Source organism: Stylophora pistillata, chromosome 2 (genome assembly GCF_964205215.1).
Source record: "Stylophora pistillata chromosome 2, jaStyPist1.2, whole genome shotgun sequence".
NCBI classification, from domain to species: Eukaryota; Metazoa; Cnidaria; class Anthozoa; order Scleractinia; family Pocilloporidae; genus Stylophora; species Stylophora pistillata.
Genome location: NC_142520.1, coordinates 1,909,701 through 1,928,713, shown reverse-complemented (window position 1 = coordinate 1,928,713; position 19,013 = coordinate 1,909,701). Strand labels below are relative to the sequence as shown.

The 19,013-nt window shown below is 38.3% G+C and overlaps 3 protein-coding genes across 4 annotated transcripts in view; 1 reads left to right on the top strand and 2 right to left on the bottom strand.

Moving 5' to 3' along the window:
* Positions 1-928: 928 nt before the first annotated feature.
* On the bottom strand, positions 929-10,108 carry LOC111340377 (dynactin subunit 4). Of its 2 annotated transcripts, XM_022947219.2 has the most exons (16): positions 9,934-10,108; positions 9,788-9,858; positions 9,165-9,352; positions 8,453-8,496; positions 7,662-7,763; positions 7,222-7,236; positions 6,598-6,674; positions 6,111-6,220; positions 5,788-5,842; positions 5,328-5,382; positions 5,157-5,230; positions 4,872-4,926; positions 3,832-4,182; positions 3,468-3,574; positions 2,995-3,073; positions 929-1,959 (listed from the first exon to the last, which is right to left on the bottom strand). In XM_022947219.2, exons 1-16 carry the CDS (start codon positions 10,066-10,068, stop codon positions 1,822-1,824), a joined length of 1,656 nt encoding a protein of 551 aa, XP_022802954.2. In that variant the 5' UTR covers positions 10,069-10,108; the 3' UTR covers positions 929-1,821. The 2 variants fall into 2 exon arrangements, with proteins under 2 accessions (XP_022802954.2, XP_022802956.2); XM_022947221.2 differs by lacking the exon at positions 7,222-7,236 and having other exon boundaries at positions 9,934-10,107.
* Positions 10,109-10,534: 426 nt separating this feature from the next.
* On the bottom strand, positions 10,535-13,865 carry LOC148736633 (uncharacterized). Its single transcript, XM_088747643.1, has 2 exons — positions 11,910-13,865; positions 10,535-11,701 (listed from the first exon to the last, which is right to left on the bottom strand). The coding sequence occupies exon 1, from the start codon at positions 13,719-13,721 to the stop codon at positions 12,231-12,233; it is 1,491 nt and encodes a 496-aa protein (XP_088603769.1). The 5' UTR covers positions 13,722-13,865; the 3' UTR covers positions 10,535-11,701; positions 11,910-12,230.
* Positions 13,866-13,882: 17 nt separating this feature from the next.
* Positions 13,883-19,013, top strand: part of LOC111340379 (uncharacterized) — a 5,490-nt gene continuing 359 nt past the window's right edge. Inside the window, exons 1-7 of the mRNA XM_088747653.1 lie at positions 13,883-14,201; positions 14,666-14,790; positions 15,066-15,171; positions 15,768-15,856; positions 16,421-16,478; positions 16,781-16,901; positions 18,074-19,013. The exon at positions 18,074-19,013 is cut by the window's right edge and continues 359 nt beyond it. Coding sequence (XP_088603779.1) covers positions 14,021-14,201; positions 14,666-14,790; positions 15,066-15,171; positions 15,768-15,856; positions 16,421-16,478; positions 16,781-16,901; positions 18,074-18,335 — 942 coding nt within the window. The 5' untranslated portion in view covers positions 13,883-14,020 and the 3' untranslated portion in view covers positions 18,336-19,013. The remainder of the gene's footprint in view (positions 14,202-14,665; positions 14,791-15,065; positions 15,172-15,767; positions 15,857-16,420; positions 16,479-16,780; positions 16,902-18,073) is intronic.

Here is a 19,013-nt window from a genome sequence, read left to right as displayed (position 1 = left end):
GCTATGCCATTAGTTTGTTTGAAAAAGTTGTCCCCGAATTGAAAGTAACTGTGGGAGAGCACTACTTCAGCTAAGCGAAGTAGTGTTTCAGATTTAGGTTCTTTAACAGTGCGTTGATCAAATAAATAAATAATGAATAAATAAATAAATAATGATTTAACAATGGACATCCACTGGGTGGCTATTCTTGTCCACTGTTCCAGATCGAATTGGAATTTAGAATGTTGGTTTTTGCGGAGGGAGGAAAACCGGAGGACCCGGAGAAAAACCCTCGGAGCAAGGACGAGAACCAACAACAAACTCAACCCACATGAGACGCCAGGTCCGGGAATCGAACCCGGGCCACAGTGGTGGGAGGCGAGTGCTCTCACCACTGCGCCATCCCTGCTCCCCAAAAAAATGTTTGAGAGCCAGAAAACCTTCGCCATTAGGAATGGCGGCATGAACAGATGTAATGTCCATGGTGAAAAGAAGTTTGTCTTGGCCAAGGAAATCTGAATTAAAGTCGCGAAAAGTTTGAAGAGCGCGTTGGCTGCCTTTAATATGATGGTAAAGTTTTGACGATGGGAGCCATAATTTTGTCTAAATAGCTGGAAATAAGTTCGGTAGGGCAACTGCAAGCCGAGACAATGGGCCGACAGTGGCCATGCTCCCACCGATAGCGTAGCTTCACTTTCCGCATATAAACCCACCCACAACCCACAATTCCTCCATTCGCTCTGACGAAGGTCTAACGCTCGAAACGTCAGCTTTTTAACTCTTTACGGCGGCCAATTTACAATTTCAACTTAGTTGATATTACCAAATGAAGGAAATGATCGCGAACTCATGAAGCTCTTAATTGCTGGACAAACAATTCTTGTAAGTATCCTAGGAAATGTATAGAGGACAATATGTAGAGCTCGCATACTGAAGTTAGGGTTTAAAGTGTTATGCAGAATTGGCCCTTCCTTTATTGCAACCCTGTCATTAACATACCGATCCACTTTTCAGAAGTTTTAGCATGTTTTATTACCCATGCTGACCATCTGATAACTCTCCTTGGATCAATGTCCCTAACCCAACCCACAGGGGGTTAATTTTGGGTTGAGGGAGGGGTAGGTTCGCAGTTGTTCATATAAATTGATTCCCCTTTTTTATAATAGGTTAATTTTCTTTCGCTAATCTACCTCGTCTCCATGTCTCGCTCGTTTCGATGAAAGATGAGCGTGAATGAAAAGAGAAAGTTTTGACATAGTTGTCTTGCTTTCAAGTACTTGGACCATCCATCCCTGAGATATAAAGTCGCTCTTGGGCTTGTTCTTTCAGCAGACTCACAATAATTCTTTAAATAAATTTAAACATACCCTAAAATCCTTTACATCCACTTTCTCAAGACACCTCATTTCATTATCAAACCACAGGTCGTCAAAGTCCTACGTTAGATTCTGGAAGGATCAGGAGAGCGAAGCTAACTACTGGCAACGACGACGTCGAGTCATGATTGCTACAGCCTCTCAGCTGACAGCTAATGAAGACGAATTAAAGAACTTAGACGAACTTGTGCCCTCCAGGCATTTAAATTTTTGAAGAATAGTTTGTTAAAATCGTCCCCCCCCCCCACCCCACAGCCAAAATTGCGTTCAAATGCCCTTCTCAAGTGCTGGATGTTATTATTATTGTTTACAACAGACGACGACGACGAAGCCAAACCTCACGATGAAAAAGACGAACCGCCAACATCCCCCACAAATCATATGATAATGAACAGCGGCTTTTCCTTATCCTGAGCCATAAATGTCATATTTCCCTCTCTATTGTTCTATAAATATCATATTAAGTTTATGACTCGGACAGGACTGGGCCGAGGTTGATATGTAGCTTGTGTTTCAGTGTAACAACTTGTTCTTCTGACTCCTGACCGCCTCGTACCAAGGCTGTTGTTATGTGTTTGTACTCATACTGCATGATCAGGGAAAACTGAAAAATTATTATAGTAAATTAGCCATTAGTGTCTTTTTTTAGAGAAGACTACATGCATAGCACAGCTCCACTGATAAAGAGACAGGTTTGGTTAGCTTTCCTTATCCTGCCAGCAGGTGCTCGAGCAGCGTTTTCTCACCCACCGAAAAATATGAGGCCTTGAACAACGCGAGCCGAGGAGAGGTCTGGTAACGGCCTAACACCGATATCATTAGTGCCAGACCACTCTTCGACTCGTCTCAAATCTTTCCGCGGGGAAAGAAACGTGCGTCCATCAGCGCTAATTAGGGACCTTAAGCAAACCACGACGGCGACGGCAACGAGAACGTGGAAAAACAAAAGATCTAATTAGCAGAACAATAGCTCAGCACGTGCATTTTAAAACTTAGTACATTTCTCAGCCGTCCTTTGCAAAACGATAACGTGAAATCAGCAAAATTTGCGTCGTCTGCGAACCGAAAACGCAACGGCAAATTATATTAATTTCTATTTGTAACTCAACGGTACTTTTAGACGTTATGTTGAGGTTGAGTTGTGGCGCCGTACGAAATGGTAAACACATGTAGCCCTTTTCGAAATTCTAATTAAAAGTAGAAATTAATTTTTTATTCGAAGTCTTCCTTGGCGTTGCCGTCCTGACTGCTTGAGGTCCCTATTATTGAGGGACTGCTCGTAGGCTAAGTTTCTGTAAAACCAATATATGTGGGATAAAGAGATTCTAGCGATACTTGACTGTGAAGAGCACTTTTAAGAGTCGAAAAACAAACACCGACGCGTTACCAGAGCTAACGTGAACAATCCAAAGAGCCAATGAGAAATCAAGATAAAAACGTGCCACCGGCTTCAAGCGCGGGAAAACGCACGTGACCAAGTCATGATTGGTTTCATTCTTAAATTTGATTGGCAGAGAGGGTGGCAAGTGTTTCCTTGACCAATCACCAAAATGGGTTATTCAAAACAAGTACAATGCTGCCGTATTTTCGACAATCAATTTAGAGAACTGCCCTGAATACGACAAGAACTCCCACTCACTTTTACATCTCCTATTGACTTTTGCGGCAAAACTTTTACAAGAAACCACAACTTGTTGGCTTGTCGGTTGACGACAACTCTGATATGGAAAGAAAAGCAGAGATACCGTTATAAATAACAGCTTAATACATTGTAGCTATAAAAATATTATGGTTCAAGTAAAACCAATCATCTTTCTCTGGAAATAACTTATTCGTTTTAAGAGAAATATTTCATCCGAGCCAGTAGAGTTATCAACCTCCCGGCAGCAGCGATGAACTTACGTAATAATGAGGACGTTTCGAGCGTTAGCTCCAACGAAGGGCTACCGCTCGAAACGTCAGCTTTTGTTATCGTTACGGCGGCCAATTTACCATTTCAACTTTGTTGATATATCCAAATTATTTCGTTACCCCCACCGACGCAGCCCCAAACAGTTTCTTTAGAAACTATCAGCCTTTATTCATTACGTAATAATGAACTTCATATCTAACCTTGGATCATCATTAAACATTTCCGCAGGAGTAGCAGAGTCTATTTCATCAAACTCAGCAGCCTCATCACGCGCTCCTAACATCAGCGGGAACGTTGGCAAGACAACCTTGTACAACAAACAAACAAACAAACGATAGTGATTACAAAAACTAATTGCTGAACACGAGTTGCCTTCTCAGAGGAACCTTGGACAGTGGACACTTTAACTTCCACGAGCGGCCAAGACTAAAACTATTGTTATTAAAAAGGAATCAAAGACCTCCTCAAAAATTCTAGGAGCGATATTGTAAGGAGAAATTAGATGCTGGTCACTCTTAGGCACTGGTAACTCTTACAGGGTTTTAAAAAAATATGAAGAATTACCTCAGCGGTGGATACAAAAGATCTACTTTCACAACTGTTATTCATGCTGCGATCAGGCTTACGAATGACAGCTGCCACTCCAATAGAACTGTCCTTCTTTTTCTCTTTCTCTGCATCTTTCTCTTGTTCTGCTTCACTCTTCTCTTTAGCTTCATCTTTCTTTTCATCTTCTTTCTTCTCTTCATTTTCAGTCTTGTTGTCTTTCTTATCAGCAGTCTGATCTGACTTGTCCCCTTTGTTTTGTACATCACTCTCTTCGCCTGTGTCCTTTGTCTCTTCCTCAAATCTTAGCAGAGTGACTTTTAATAAATTTTCAACTGGATTTGTCAGTGAGAGGGTCACTTGAGATTCCTACAATCACAAATTAAAGAAAAATGTTTGCTCCTTGTATTGATAATGATAAAGAAAAAGTCTGTACTCCAACCACATGGCTCATCCAGCTAGGGTTTATCCTGGTTTCCATGCCATGAAACAACTACAATAAATTATTACTACTCTCCCCCAGATGGGATGCCAGTCCATTACAAGGTTACCCCCCTGCCTAGTACTTTGTCAGACTCCCTTGACAATTCGCAAGTTCACATTCCTTCCTTGCGTGGAAAGTGGGACTGAAGAAGTAAAGTGCTTCACCCAAGAACCTGACACAATGACCCGGCCAGGTCTCAAACCTGTCCCGTTAGAACCAGAGTCCAGCACCCTAGAGATACAGCCACCATTTCTCTCATTACTGATAAACAATAAATGAGGCTTTTATTGTTATCTCTCGATATACAATTACTATCGATGCTAGACTCAACCTATTAGGTGAGGATTGCAATGTTTGGACCGCTGTACAGCAGAACTGTGGCAGGTGATAACATTGGATAATCACCAGTCACTAATTGGGTTCCTTACTCTGATTGGCACTGTGCTGCTTTTTTATTGTAAGTACCTAGGCTTTGAGAATTTAAATTATCCTGACTCTGCCTCTCAGGTTGGTGAAAAAAATAAAAAATTGCTGTGAAACAAGGGAAGAATTTGAGCTCACAATTGACACTCACCTTACCAAACTTCAGCACTGGGACACTTGAAATTTTCAACATTGGTACATAATGCCTGAACAAGATAAACAAACAGACAGACTGGTTAAAGGGTAAATTCAAGTTCAAAGTAATTTTTACATGGCAAGAAAACTTCTATAAGTGTAGCACAACACCTAAATGCCACAACAGAACAAAGCTTTAAATTAAGGGTCACCCAAAGGAAACACTCCAAAGTTGGTAACATGCAGCACTTGGACTCCCCCAAAGAACACCCTTAGACATTGAATATAATCATGCACTTACACTGCTCCTAACTGAATCTTGAACTTTATTGAAGATGGGTTGAACTCTGGCTTGCTAAGGTTATGCTCGCATTCCTGAGCAAAGAAACAACAAAGCTGTCTTAGTGATGAGCCAAAATATCACTATTACTTCTTTCCAAAATTAGATGACTATCAGGTTTGTTTTTCTCACCCTGCAGCGTTGCGATCTCTTGGCCAGGAGGTGTTTGTGTCTGGGATGAAGATCACTGAAATATAAACAGAAAACAAAATAATATCATTAATAAAGTAAATGTAACAATATTTTTAATTATAACATAGCCAAGGTATAGAGTGTGCTCTGATTGGTCAATTTTGTGTCCACCATTTGCACATGGGTGTGCACTGCTGACATGAGCAATGCAAAAACAAGTTTCGGTGCACTTATTTTTTCTGGTCATGTAAGATTTCAGTTTTAAATAAAAGGGAACTCTTCTGCTAGAATGCATCAATGTTATTTTACAAAACAAATGGTAAACACCACAGTGTACTCTACTGAGTTATAGATGCACTTGGGAGGTTTCCTAAGCACTCAAGAAGCTAGTTAATGGTTGTACAACCATAAATGCACTTTTCTGTTTGTAACAAGTTGTGAATAAACATCCTTCACTCACCTTATGGCTCCTGGCTGGAAATCAGGCTGACAAAGTCTTTGTGATAGATTTGGAACTAGAAAATAAATTGTTAGAGAAAGTAAGCTTTCTAATATGGGGACTCACCTTGACATAGAGAAGAATATTGAACTAAACTAAAGTGGAACTGGGTCAGTATCTGAGAAACAGAGCAGCTAAACCTCCCCTGACATTGCGTTAACTCTAACTTGTTATCAGTTGGGTTTGGGGGGGACAAGGGGAAGGCGCCCAGTTGCTCACTGGGATGACATTGATGCACTAAATTTGCAATTCGAACCATAAAATGAAACTGTATTTCCAGCTACCTTTTTCAAGGATCAAGGGCTTGTTGTAAAATTCCTCAGGTAATGTTTCCACTTCTTCTACCGCTTCACTTGGATTCTTCAAATTAACATCTTCATCCACTAATTCTTTCCTGCGAGCAAAATCACATGCTGCAGCTTTACTAGCTCAAGGACAGAAACATTTAGATTGCAATGAAAGGTATAAGGTGGGGTTGTCATTAGAAAATGGAACAGATGCATGATCTGAACTGAGTTGGCAGTTAGATTGAATTATGCATGCATAGCAAGCATGTCATGTTGTGAGGCAACATGCCTCTCAAAAGGGGTCCGGGAGCATGCTCCCCCGAAAAATTTAAAATTAGAAACTCTCTGAGATATGGTTAACCTTGCAATGGTCTAAAACTTTTCCACCACTTACCAGCTTCTCATGAGAACCATGCATACTGTACATAATAGCATACTGTACATAATAGACTCTCATGACAGTAAAAATAAACAAAAAACTTACCCTTTTGGACCAAAACTAGCAGTAAGATAGGAAAGGCTGCTTTTGCGTTTTGTTAGTGATGACAAGCCAAATTTATCCTTCAACAACAAAATTGAGAAAAAGTTGCCACTTGGACTGAATGAGTTACTATTAACATAAGCAGTTGAAATAAAATACCATGGTTGTTGCAATTGACTGCAAAAGATTGTGCAATGTTGAATAATAAAAAGAAGCAGAGAAAGCAGTTTACCATTGAACAAGAAACAGGAAAAATATGTAATTTTATTTTGCAAGTTTAAATCATGAATTAAGCTACATTTAAGAAATGACTTGTAAAACTTATGCCTTATGAAATAATCTTACTCAAATCTAAGTTACATTAAACATAAGAGAAGGCAATAAGCTTCTCTCATGAGAAGCTTATTGCCTTCAAAAATTACTGCAAGTCCGGTAATTTTTGGTTTTAGAATTACAATGTACAAAATTTCAATTGCAAAGAGCTATTAAATATCTTTTTCATCCCCAAAACAATGCCTAGTGCTAATTTGAATTTAACTTAATTAAATGACAATTTAAAAAAGTTAACTGTCTAGGCACTTCAGTTGATTTATATGTCCTATTTAGTAACAATTCAAAGTATCTTACCTTCCTTGGAGTAAACTGCATTCCATTGTCACATTAATTTATACCATGCAGGATCAGATGGTTGTATAGAAATGTTAATCAATATTATTATGGCAGAAATATTTTACTGCTAATTAAATTCAAGGTGAAGTTATTTCAATAAACTTAAACTTTTGGCAAATTCAAAGAAATCCCTATTTACACTGAGTTTTCATTTTAGGAAATTCTTGGTTTACATGATAATTGAAATTTAACTAGATGCAAAATATAATGGCTTTCTAGATCACTGTGTTTTATACATTCCACTTTTAATAAAGAAAATTTATCTAAGACAGGTTTAAGTCTTGATCAGCTTAAAAAAAATGCATATTCACAAAAATACACTGTAGTTGTAAAGTTGTCATTTGTCTAACATTCTGGCAAAATCTGTCAATCTGTTCACATACAAGCTAGTTACTCACAGATAAATGCATGAAATTGCGTCGTTTAGTCAATTTCTTTTTCTCCCGTTCCACTTTCTCTTTCTGTGCAAGTTGTCTGTAATACTCCACCAGGATGTTGACCTTAGAGTCAGCCGAAAGAATGTCAAAGAAAAAAATGAACAAATAACAACACGTTATCCTGTTTAGTGAACAACAACCTTACACCTTTCACTCTCAAGATCTACCTTGTAATTCTCCTAACTGTCTGCCATACAATTCTTATCATGTTACTTTGGAGAATTTCTCCTTACAATATCAATACAATATCAGCTATGCGAGTGATAAGCTATAGGAGGATTATTAGTTGATCCAATATCAAATTCTCTAAACTAACAACATAAGAATTCTATGGCAGACAGTGAGGGGAATTACCAAAGACATCTTGGAAGTGAAAGGAACTTCTGTTAGATCCAAGAACCCTGAGCAACAAGTAATATTTATGTGAAGGTGTAGTCTGATCGTCCGTGTGAGTGCAGTCCTGAGAAGGACTGTTGTCGGTGGTAGTGACTGACGTTTCGACAACCTGTGCGGAAGTCATTATCAGAGTCAAGTGAATGATTGTTGTCAGTAGAATTCTACTGACAACAATCATTCACTTGACTCTGATGATGAAATGTTGAAATGTCGAAACGTGAGTCGAAACGTCAGTCACCACCACCGACAACAGTCCTTCTCAGGACTACACTCACTCGGACGATCAGACTACACCTTCACATGTTACCCCCGGGTTCAAACCATTTACTGCAAGTAATATTAAGTTGACTTAGTACCCTTTTTGTAGCAGGACTCTCCTGTTCTTGCCATGCACCACTTGCTAGAAAAATGAAAAAAAAAAAAAAAAAAGTAAGGAAAATTTAGCATCAAAAGAAAAAAAACATAACAAATTAGATTGTTTGTGTACAACTGTGCATGTGCATCAGTGACACTGGTCCTTTAAGAGCTTATTAATAAAGTTTCAATGGTTAGAACTTCCATGAGTATGTATAGTGTGTTTATGAACCTAATATCAGTATGTTTACAGTATTCTCCATACTGTTCTCTATACATTTCCTAAGGTGTTGACAAAGAGAATTTTTATAAAAATCAGGAACTTTCTAAGTTGGTGATCATTTCCTTGATTCTCATGACCTTAACCAGGGGCTTCATTAATGTTTTCTGCAGGAGGGCAACTGGTTTTCACAGGTGGGCAAAACTCTTTGAACTGAACTTCTTTATAAGATAAACTTTCCTCCAGACTGTCAAATCAGGTGGGCAAAACCGTCCTCACAACCGGTCAATTTGCCCGGTGCCTGGCCCTTAATGAAACCCCTGCCTAACATGCGAGAGAAATTAGATGCTGGTCAACCTAAGAAGGGGCTTAATGTTAAGAGGGCTTTGACTGAAATGAGTTTTGAAACAGACTAAAAATAACCCCAAAAAATTTAGTTGTGCTACACATGTATGATGCCATGCTCTGTTCAACAAATGGTAATTTTAACCCACCAACACTTTTATCTTCAATGCCGACATCTCTGGATGACCAGCGACAGAAGCCACAAGCTAAGTAGTACACTTTCTTAGCTTGCATAGCTTTGGCATCATCCCCTCCCTTCTCGGCCTGTATGGCCACTGCTGTGGCTCGTGTTGAAAGTGTGTTACCACAGCTTGGACAGTCAAAGCAATTGGCACATCTGTAATCCATAAAAAAGAAACTTAGATTTTTTATGTAGTACATACCGAGAAAACATTCACTAGTACACTGATTTACACTATAAAAGTTATTCAGAGGACTTTCATAAACCACTTCTTTTGATGAAGGGCTCCTAAATTCATGTACTAGCTGTACCTCGTTGGTTTAATACAAGGTGATCTGATTTCGTTCATTTTTTACGCCATTCGTTACGTATATACTTAAACATTTGCTTCTGAACACTAATATAAAAGCATATTCCATTAAAATCTTAGGTCTAATATTCCGTGATGATCACAAACTTAGCGACATCCCTTCAATAGTATTGTTCCCTAAGTTCTCGTAGTATATATATCGACAGCACGAACTACATCGACAGAATGGTATTTCATCACATTTCAATGCGCTCGTCCCTTTAGTCACTGTACACTTTTACCTGTTCTTCTTAACTTTAGCTTCTGCGGAAGGCATGTTTTCCAGGCAGTTTGGACAATAGTAGGAATCCACCTTTAAAAATGCCAAAACAGAGGATCAGTCACGTTTAGAATTGAGCTGTTTTTCCAGGTGAATACTCCAAATTACCTCATGAGAGACACACAGAGGACATCTCAGCTTAATGCAGTGTCGGCAGAAGTACAAACGAGCCGCTGGAGATAAGGCAGAACAGGAACAAGTCAATAAAACTCGTACACCGTCACCCTCAAAAGGCGACGCCATCTTGGATTTCTACCAAACCCAAAATCATCAATGGACGCCTAGATGATATTTACACAACGTTGATTTTAGAAATGAGTCCAAGAGAGTGCACAGGACACCCAGGATATATGAGAAAAGTTGCCGGCATACCTCAACTATACCTGTTAGAGCAGACTGAAGTAAGGAATTACCACAACAGCTGCGTCATAACTTTCCAAGAAGTTATGAGGTAGTGAAAGACAAGACAAGGTCTCTATAGGGGGGGGAGGGGTCGCATTGGCTCTTCAACCATTTTGTCAGGTGTTCCATGACCCCAGTGAATTGTGGGAGTGCAAGAACTGGGGATGAGTATTTTTGCGTCAATCTCCTGCAGTACTAATATTTCTTCAAATATTTAATCCTGTGGTCTGATGTTCCTAGAGGGTGTAATCCTGAAAAGGCCTGCCTTTGCAATTAGTGACTGGTGCTTAGACAACCTAGAATATAATACAATACAATACAATACAAACTTTATTGATGTTCCAATAAATGGTTTTTCGATGCCATTTGACAAAAACTGAGAAATTCACAAATATATATAGATAGGAGTTGTTGCTGGACCCAGGTTCAGGTTCCTTTATCTCTTTCAATGGTTCTGTCCTCGTGTACCGGTTCACAAGAGCCAATACAAAAGACCAAACAATACACAATAGCTAACCGATAACTCCTAAACAAAGAAGAACAATGGTAATTCCCTTGTGAACCGGTACACCAGGACAGAACCCTTTCAATAGTGAATATGCAAACATGTAAATAGTTAATTAAGATACTTTTACTGTTCTTAGTAATTGTAGTTTTAATTAATTATTGATTGTAAATTTAGCCCTTTAATTCAGTTAATTCTGCAATGTGGCAAATAAACGGTATATTATTATTATATATATAAAAAACGATCATCTTTTAATCTACTTTCAACTTCAACTTTCAATTTTATCATTCATCAATAAAATTTCTGTATCAAGACAGGCTTGAGCTTCCTTTTAAAAGTAGTGATATTTTCAATGGATTTTAAAGAAGTCAAGTCTTCATCAGAGCGAAGTGGTTGTTGAAACATCAGTCACCACCACCATCAACAGTCCCTCTTAGGACCACTCTTGCTTGGGTAATCAGACAACACCATCAAATATTACTCTTAGGTTAAAATATTTTGTGGGAGACACAGTGGCCAAATGGCTATTGCACTGGACTCTTGTTCTAGAGGTCTACTGGGATGGATCCAGGATTTAGTCAAGGGAGGTTTGGAGAATTGTTCCCCTTATGAGGGGTCCAAGATTTTGAAAATTAGGTCTTCGGAAACATGATTTCCAGCGTTCTGAGGGAAAATTTAGGGGGTTTGCCCGAACCACCCCTGGATCTCCCCCAGGTCTAGGTTTCAGAACTGGCCAGATCATTGCATTGTCTTTTGGGCAAGAATCATTTCTCTCTCAGTGCTCCTCTTCACCATGACCCAAGTGGTATAAATGGATACTGGCAAATTGCCAGGGGAGCCTGATGAAATTCTTGGGGGTAACCTTGTGATGGACTGGCATCCCATCAGGGGAGGGGGGAGTATAGAAGGAAACTCCTAGTAGCTTTATGCCATGTAATACCTGGATGGGTCAGCTGGATGGGTCAGCTGGATGGGCCAGCTGGATGGGCCAGCTGGATGGGTCAGCTGGATGGGTCAGCTGGATGGGTCAGCTGGATGGGTCAGCTGGATGGGTCAGCTGGATGGGTCAGCTGGATGGGTCAGCTGGATGGGTCAGCTGGATGGGTCAGCTGGATGGGTCAGCTGGATGGGTCAGCTGGATGGGTCAGCTGGATGGGTCAGCTGGATGGGTCACTTGGCTAAGAAACTGACTTCATCCTTGACCTTTTACCTCAAACCATTTATTGTATTTCTTCAAATATTTGCTGAGTGGTTAGGGTGCTGGACTTGCAATCTGGTTTACCGGGTTCCAGTCCTTCCACCTTGCCACTCCCTGGATTTATTCTTGGTTACCTTGAGTTTAACTCTTCAGCTACGCTGTGTAAATATCCTATTGGTCTGCCTCCTGCCAGTAAGGATTTTCAAACACTTATAGTCTCAGCTCAAAGATACTAGCTTGTTAGCTATTCTAAAATTTGAGTATAGATGAAGTTTATGTTATGTTATGTATTAAGACTCAGGTTAACCCAAGGGAGTCAACTACCTTGGCAGTTGACCAGTGATTGCCATCAAAAGAAATTTTGCATTTTCCCCATGTAAAAACCCTAAACATTTCATTTGGATTCACCCATGCAGTGAATTTGGTTTTACTTTTGCATGGTGACAATATCAGGTATCCTTCATGTATCTTAGGGATCACAAACACTTTTATGAGACCCATCTTGAACAATGTTTCTGTCATATCTGGGGACTCACAGATGAAATAATCAAACAAAGGTTCTGTTTTTCCACCTTTAACATGAGTCCATATCGCTATCTTATCCTTGACGCATTGTAGCACTCTCATTTCCTCTGCCATCTCCTGAGTCACTTTAAATTGTGGTGTCATTTTGCATGTTTCAGTGGGCAGAAAAGAAAAAGTTGCTTTAGAAAAATATTTGGATGACAAAAACTTTGCACTTTCCAGATCTGCGGCTTCATTAAAATTCATTCCACATACATTCATTTTGCCTGTATTCATACCAAGTTCACAAACTGCCCACATCGCACTTATTTTGTCAACATTACTAGTCCAACTGAATGACTTTTTAATCAAGTATGCCATATCTGTTGCTGGACCAGCCACAGTGATGACAATTTTTAAATATTTAGACAGCAAAGTAAGAAACTGGTCCAAATTCAACCACTGTGAATCAATGCAGCTTGATGCAAAATCTGAGGTACCAGTAAGTTTGTTTATAATGTGATGTGCTAGTTTCCTCCGGTGGTCAAAATCCTGACAATTGTCTGACTCATCACAGCGTCTGTCAGATAACTTGTCATAATCAGCTAATGTAACCCAACTTTTATTGACATTGTTGTAAAAACGCCACTCATCTGCGTGATGTGAGTATGACAATGGAATCTCCTTGGCGATATGTCCTCTAACTAGGACATAATCTGTAAATCCAGCAGATTGTAAGATGCAATCCAGGTCGAACATATTCTTCTTAAGAACCAAGAAAGAATCTTCAATTGTCTTTGAATCCCACATTAAATCTCTTTCTGCCTCATGTTGCCCAATGTGTTCATTCTGATCCCAATTCAACCAGCATTTTGCAGACTCATCAAAGAATCTTCCATATGAGTTCTTGTGCGCTAACCCAAGGTTAACGCGACGCCCACCACAAACGATATGCAACGGAGACAAGGAAAGTCCCAAACTTTTTAATATTTTTCTTCCCACTCTTGAAAGGAGATTATCGTTCATCTTGGACTGATAGGTCCTCAGCAAAGCTGCCGCGTAGTTATCAGGGTCAGGCATATCAATGAAGAGAACATGTGTACACAGAACTAAGATCAGTGACTTAACGAAGATGATCACAAATGTAAATAACAAAATTAACCCTAAAATTTGAAACTTAAATTCCATTGGTACTTGACGAGTTGAGTACAGTGCAAAGGCTATTATCACACCGCCAAGACAAATGGCAGGTTTAAACATTTGGTTTAGAGGAGAAGACGACATGGATGATGCATGTGTAGATTAACTGAGTTTTTTCGATTCTGAGACTCATTCATCAAGCTTAAAAATCTCCTTGAGGACGGATCACGACAACTCAGGCCGCGGTCGCAACTTTCACCCAGCGACGTAAACACATTCCCACAGTGCATTGTAAGATATTTCAAAACAAACATGGCGGCTGGAGTTCTATAAAATTTGCATTAAAATCAAAATCAGCTGGGAATAATCTGTGTTGGAACGCCGCCTTTTATAAAACAATACCAGAAAAAAATTTTCAACAACTTTTAAAATATCTTTTTCAAATGTTCAAGTTTCTGCGGGGGAGTAAAAAGCAACAAAACACTGAGAATGCAGGCAGTGACGCAGACACCGATCAGTCCGCGCTAGAGACGATAAATCGTGTGGATGCAGAATCTGGTCTAGAAGAGGTGTTAAACCCTTTATTTCTTCAGATAGAGCCGACATCCCCAGAGGAATTTTCAGGTAATTGCAATATAGTTGAACACTGTTTTTGCTACTTTGCGGGAGCTTAAAACTGTGCATAAAAACATTTCTTAACTTACCGGCTCCTAAAATGAGTTTTTTTCCCGACGACTGTCAAATCTATCAAAGAGAAATTCTGTATCAAACTTCAAAAAAGTGAATCATACACCTCCGACTAAAACTGCAAGCACCATTGAAGAAGAAAAGCTTGATGATGATGGATCAAATGAAGAGGGTTCTACAGCATTCTCCTTACCTGTTAACTGGATAATGTATAGATGTTTTAGGGAGAAGTTACATGTTAATCACTTTGGGGAGTTAAAGGGCCAAGTTTAATGGTATATGAACATGCTAGATGGACTATAACATTACCACCAAATATACAAGATCATCAAGTGCAGTTAATGAATGGAAAGCTTAAGGAATAATTTAATATCACTTAGTTCACCAACTTTTTTCCAAAGTTCCTGTGGCAGAAGCTGAGCGGCTATGGGCCAGATTTCAGCAGCTTGGACCCAATGGTGAACAAACTTTACCAAATGAAGCATTTCAACAGCATCTTTTCACATCAGATCCATTTGCAAGACAGGTGATCTTTCATAATATACTTCATGAATGTTTAATTAAGATTAAAAGCCCTTTTTTTTAATTGTTGAAAACTTATTAGCATCTCTAACAATGACTAAATTGGGAACACTGAAGATACACAAATGAGTAATAACTTGGAGTAATTATTGATAATGAAGATTATAATAATTGCTTTCTCCGTCATTGAACAAAATTATCAATAGTGAGAAGGGTTGCTGTAAGAAGCCAGTAAATAGTGGAAATTCTGAGATATTTTCTTGACAATTTGAATTATAGATTTGGAGAACTTTTCCAAGAGATGAGAATGGAAATGTGAACTTCCATGCATTTGTTGGTGTATTGATGTGGTGGAAAACTGCTCCACTGGATAAGAAACTAGCAGGTATTTATTATAAGTTATAAACATTGAAGAATGTTAACAAATACAGGTATTAACACTGATTGTTAATTCTCACTTCTAGGTGCTACACATTTCCTTGTAAATTAGTTGTGAGAATTTATCATAAGATCAAGATAACTTTAACCTGATAAGTTGGAGGATTCTCATTACCTGTTTGCTGGTAATATATGGATTTTTATAGGAAGAAGTTACATGTTAATCACTACTAGGAGTTATAGGGTCAACAAAAGATGAGTTTATCTTATTAGCTTTGTGTTGCTGTATCCTGACCACACCCTGAAAGAAAAATGTCTTGCGTCGGGGCTGGTTGAAGCTTCAGGCAGGTTGTGTTTCAATAAATATTCCAAGAGGATGTATTCAGGTTCTGTTGTTTGTCACATAAAGAAGTAACTTAAAGACAATTTTCTTGACAAGAAGACATTTTGTAAAATTTGAGATATCTTCTGATAACTTTATTTGACATAAACTGTGAATTTGGCACTCGATATTGTCTTCATTCTAGCATTCTTGGTATTTTTTTTTTTTACTCATGAATGCCATAACAAAGAATTAACTTGTTTCTGTATCACTTGTTTTAGGGATTTTTAAATTGCTGAACAAATCACAACCTTTGGACGTCCCTGTGTTACAACAGATCTTGATGTCACTTGATAGCACCATTGATGAAGTATGCACAAAATTAATCTGTTTATGTCTAATGTAAAGATTCATGAATTTTTCTCAAGATAGTTTTGGTGTTTTTTTTTCTTCTATGGATCAAGATAAAGGTAATATATGAAAAATGCAAAGACAACAAAATCAAATTGATGAGTTAATTAATATTTAAAAAGAAAGTGGAGGAGGCTAGTATCTAGCAGTCATTTGATAACCTTGTACTCTCAGGATCGAATCAGGAATTCTCCTCACTAATTACCATAATTACATTTCTCTGTAAATTAAACAGAAGAATTGAGCATTACACGAAGATAACACTCTTGAGCTGATAAACTTGTCTGTTTCCACAACCTGTTTGTAAGAAAATGATGGAATTGTTGGGAGAGGTGCTCACCTCTCAGAGTAAAAAGCATTGTTTTTAACTGTGGGATCAAAGAAAGCACTCCAGAGCTTGCCTGCTAGAACACAGAATTTGTTATAACTCACCTACTTGCATACAGGTCAAAGTCTGTGCATAAGGCATCTGAGATATTCAAGTATACTTGTCTTTTAATTAATATTTCTGTCATCTGTTCAGGAAACCGCCAATTCAAGAGCAGCCCTACTTGTCAAGACATTGGATAACAAAGATCAGGGTAACATGCCAGTGTTGTTAATTTAGGGAGAGAAAGACAATATCATTGTGCATATTCTCCATACTGTTCTCCATACATTTCCTACATTGCTAACAAGGAGAATTTGTTTGAAAATCAAGAGCTTCTTTAGTTAGTGATCATCTTCTTTATTCTCATGATGTTCCTGTGTGATTCAGGGATGATTTTGTACGGAGAAATTAAATACTGATCACTCATGGATCAAAGGGTTAAAAAAAACCTCCTAGTATTATTGTGACAGTTATGATTTTAATGTCAATTTATTATTAAACTGCTTTGCTTAGGATATATTGACGCCGATCAGTGGGTGAACTGGATTTTACAACTCCCAGAAGATGAGATAACTAAACTCACAAAATTCTCGATCATTCCTGAGGAATTAAATATACCGGCACCACATAGTAGGTTAGAACAAACTCTTAAGTGCCTATGAGCTAAAAAATTTTTTAGCATAATTTTGTAGCTTATTATGTACTTATTAAGGAATGACAAAGGAAATTTAAAGAAAAGAAATTTAAATCAGCTTTTTGGTGGCTCGAAGTCCCTAAATTAGACGTTATCGGTGTCTCCGGGAACTGGGAAGGAGTTTGGCTCTGATGACGTAGTTGGTGGTTCTGGCGCTTTGTTTAAGCTTTTGTTTGTTGTCTTCAGAACCACCAACTATGTCACTTCCTTTGTAAGATGAGATTTGACCGCGCGCAAAATGGACCCATTTCAGATTGCAAAAGCTAAACTTTGAGGTTAAAAAAATAATACAAGAAAGTTCTTTTGGTCAGTCAAAATCGCTTAGCTGTGTTCATCAAGACATAAGCAAACAAACGGGGCAAAAAAAATTTTTACTTCATAGGCACTTTAAAAGTTCACTATATTCAGGGTGTCAAGTTCCTATTTTTTCCTATTTTTTGGCCTGCCTCCTATTTTCTCCTATTTTTTCATGAAATTCCTAGTTTTTCTTATTTTTTTTTAGGGTTTTACTAGGTACACAGAAACATTTTGAAATATATGAAATAAAATTGCAAATAAAATTGATAAATTCTACAAAAAACTGAAACTTTATGTCAAAAAAGACCAGTTTGAAGCCTTTATGAGTGATTTTCTTCTGAAACTAGAGCCCAGACTTTCTCAGTGCTTTTAATAACATGCAAGGGATTCTGGGAGGATCATTTGCATGTATGTGTATTTGCCATGTTGAAGTGGGGCTGCAATGCATTATGGATGTATGTCATGGTGCCTGTTAAATATTAAAGCATTGGGTTGTGGAACAGAGTTTCTGTTGGGAGTGTTAAGAGGATAGAACTCAAAGAAATCCTCCAATTTTTTTCCTATTTTGGGGTGAGAATTCCTATTTATTTCCTATTTTCTAAGTGTCATTTGTCACTTGACACCCTGCTATATTTCACATAATAATGAACTCATGGGTAATTTGTACTCATGGGCATTTTTTTGTTTAATGTTGTGTTTGTTCATATAAATTATGTGCTGTGAGGATTAGAGGGTGAAGTATACGTAATTAGTAGCCTGATATATTTAAATATTTATTTAATAATTAATTATTAGTTATTGTAACATATTTATAGGCCTGAGACAGAGCATGAGTCAACCATCTCAGACGAACTCCTGATAGACATTGCTGGTAAAATTGGTGAGAAAGACTGGACTCCACTGGCTCGTGAACTTGGTTTCACTAAGCAAGAAATACGAGATGTGAAAAAACAAAATCCACATCGTTCAAGGGAACAGATTTATCAGATTTTAATGCTTTGGAGACAAAAGCTGGGCAGACAGGCAACTGTCACTGCTCTGGAACTGTCATTGAGCAATTCTGGGATACAAACATAACCTTCCTCTTGATGACAAGCTTGAGATAGGGTAGTCATTAGAGGCTGGTAGGTAGAGGAAAAATGCCTGCTGTCCCCATTCTGCTACTTTTAAGCACTTAGTTTGTCTACATTGTGGTTGAAAAGCCCGTGAGGGGGAGCCTCAATTTACGTATTTATTTATTTATTTATTTATTTGTATAGGTAATCACATGGGGCCGAGTAAAATTAAGGATTAACATCACACGTGTTTTTGGAAGTTGCTGAAATTGCCCGAGTCGCGCAGCGATGAGGGCAATTTCTGCAACTTCCGAAAACACAAGTGATATTAATCCCTAATTTTACGAGGAACCATGTGATTACTTGTTTATAATATAAGGGGCAAAATGTTTTCTTACTGATCTTGCGCAAAACAGGACACCATTGTAACAAAACAAACAGAAATTCCTTTACCTTGGCAGCCGTTGCTAAGCGATTTTCAGCCAATCATTTTCAAGTAATTTTGCCTGGGGCAATTACAAAAATTAAGAAAAGAATGCCCTCTGTCTTGATCAATCACAATTCAGCAATTTTGCCCCTTATATGATAAACTTTGTGAATTACAACCAAAGACAACAAATAAGTATTTTTTAACTGATACTTACATCAATGTCTGGTAATAAAGGGTTACTTGACAAATATGTCCCAGAATGCTGGAAAT

Bases quoted from the DNA above. Each gene is read 5' to 3' on its own strand.
- LOC111340377 (XM_022947219.2), bottom strand. From the start codon at position 10,068: ATGGCGTCGCCTTTTGAGGGTGACGGTGTACGAGTTTTATTGACTTGT. The intron at 7,764-8,452 runs GTACTAAGTCAA...GCTGACTCTAAG, and splicing joins AGAGTCCTGCTACAAAAAGG to GTCAACATCCTGGTGGAGTA. The intron at 6,221-6,597 runs GTAAGTTTTTTG...TTTTGCTCGCAG, and splicing joins GCTAGTTTTGGTCCAAAAGG to GAAAGAATTAGTGGATGAAG.
- LOC148736633 (XM_088747643.1), bottom strand. From the start codon at position 13,721: ATGTCGTCTTCTCCTCTAAACCAAATGTTTAAACCTGCCATTTGTCTT.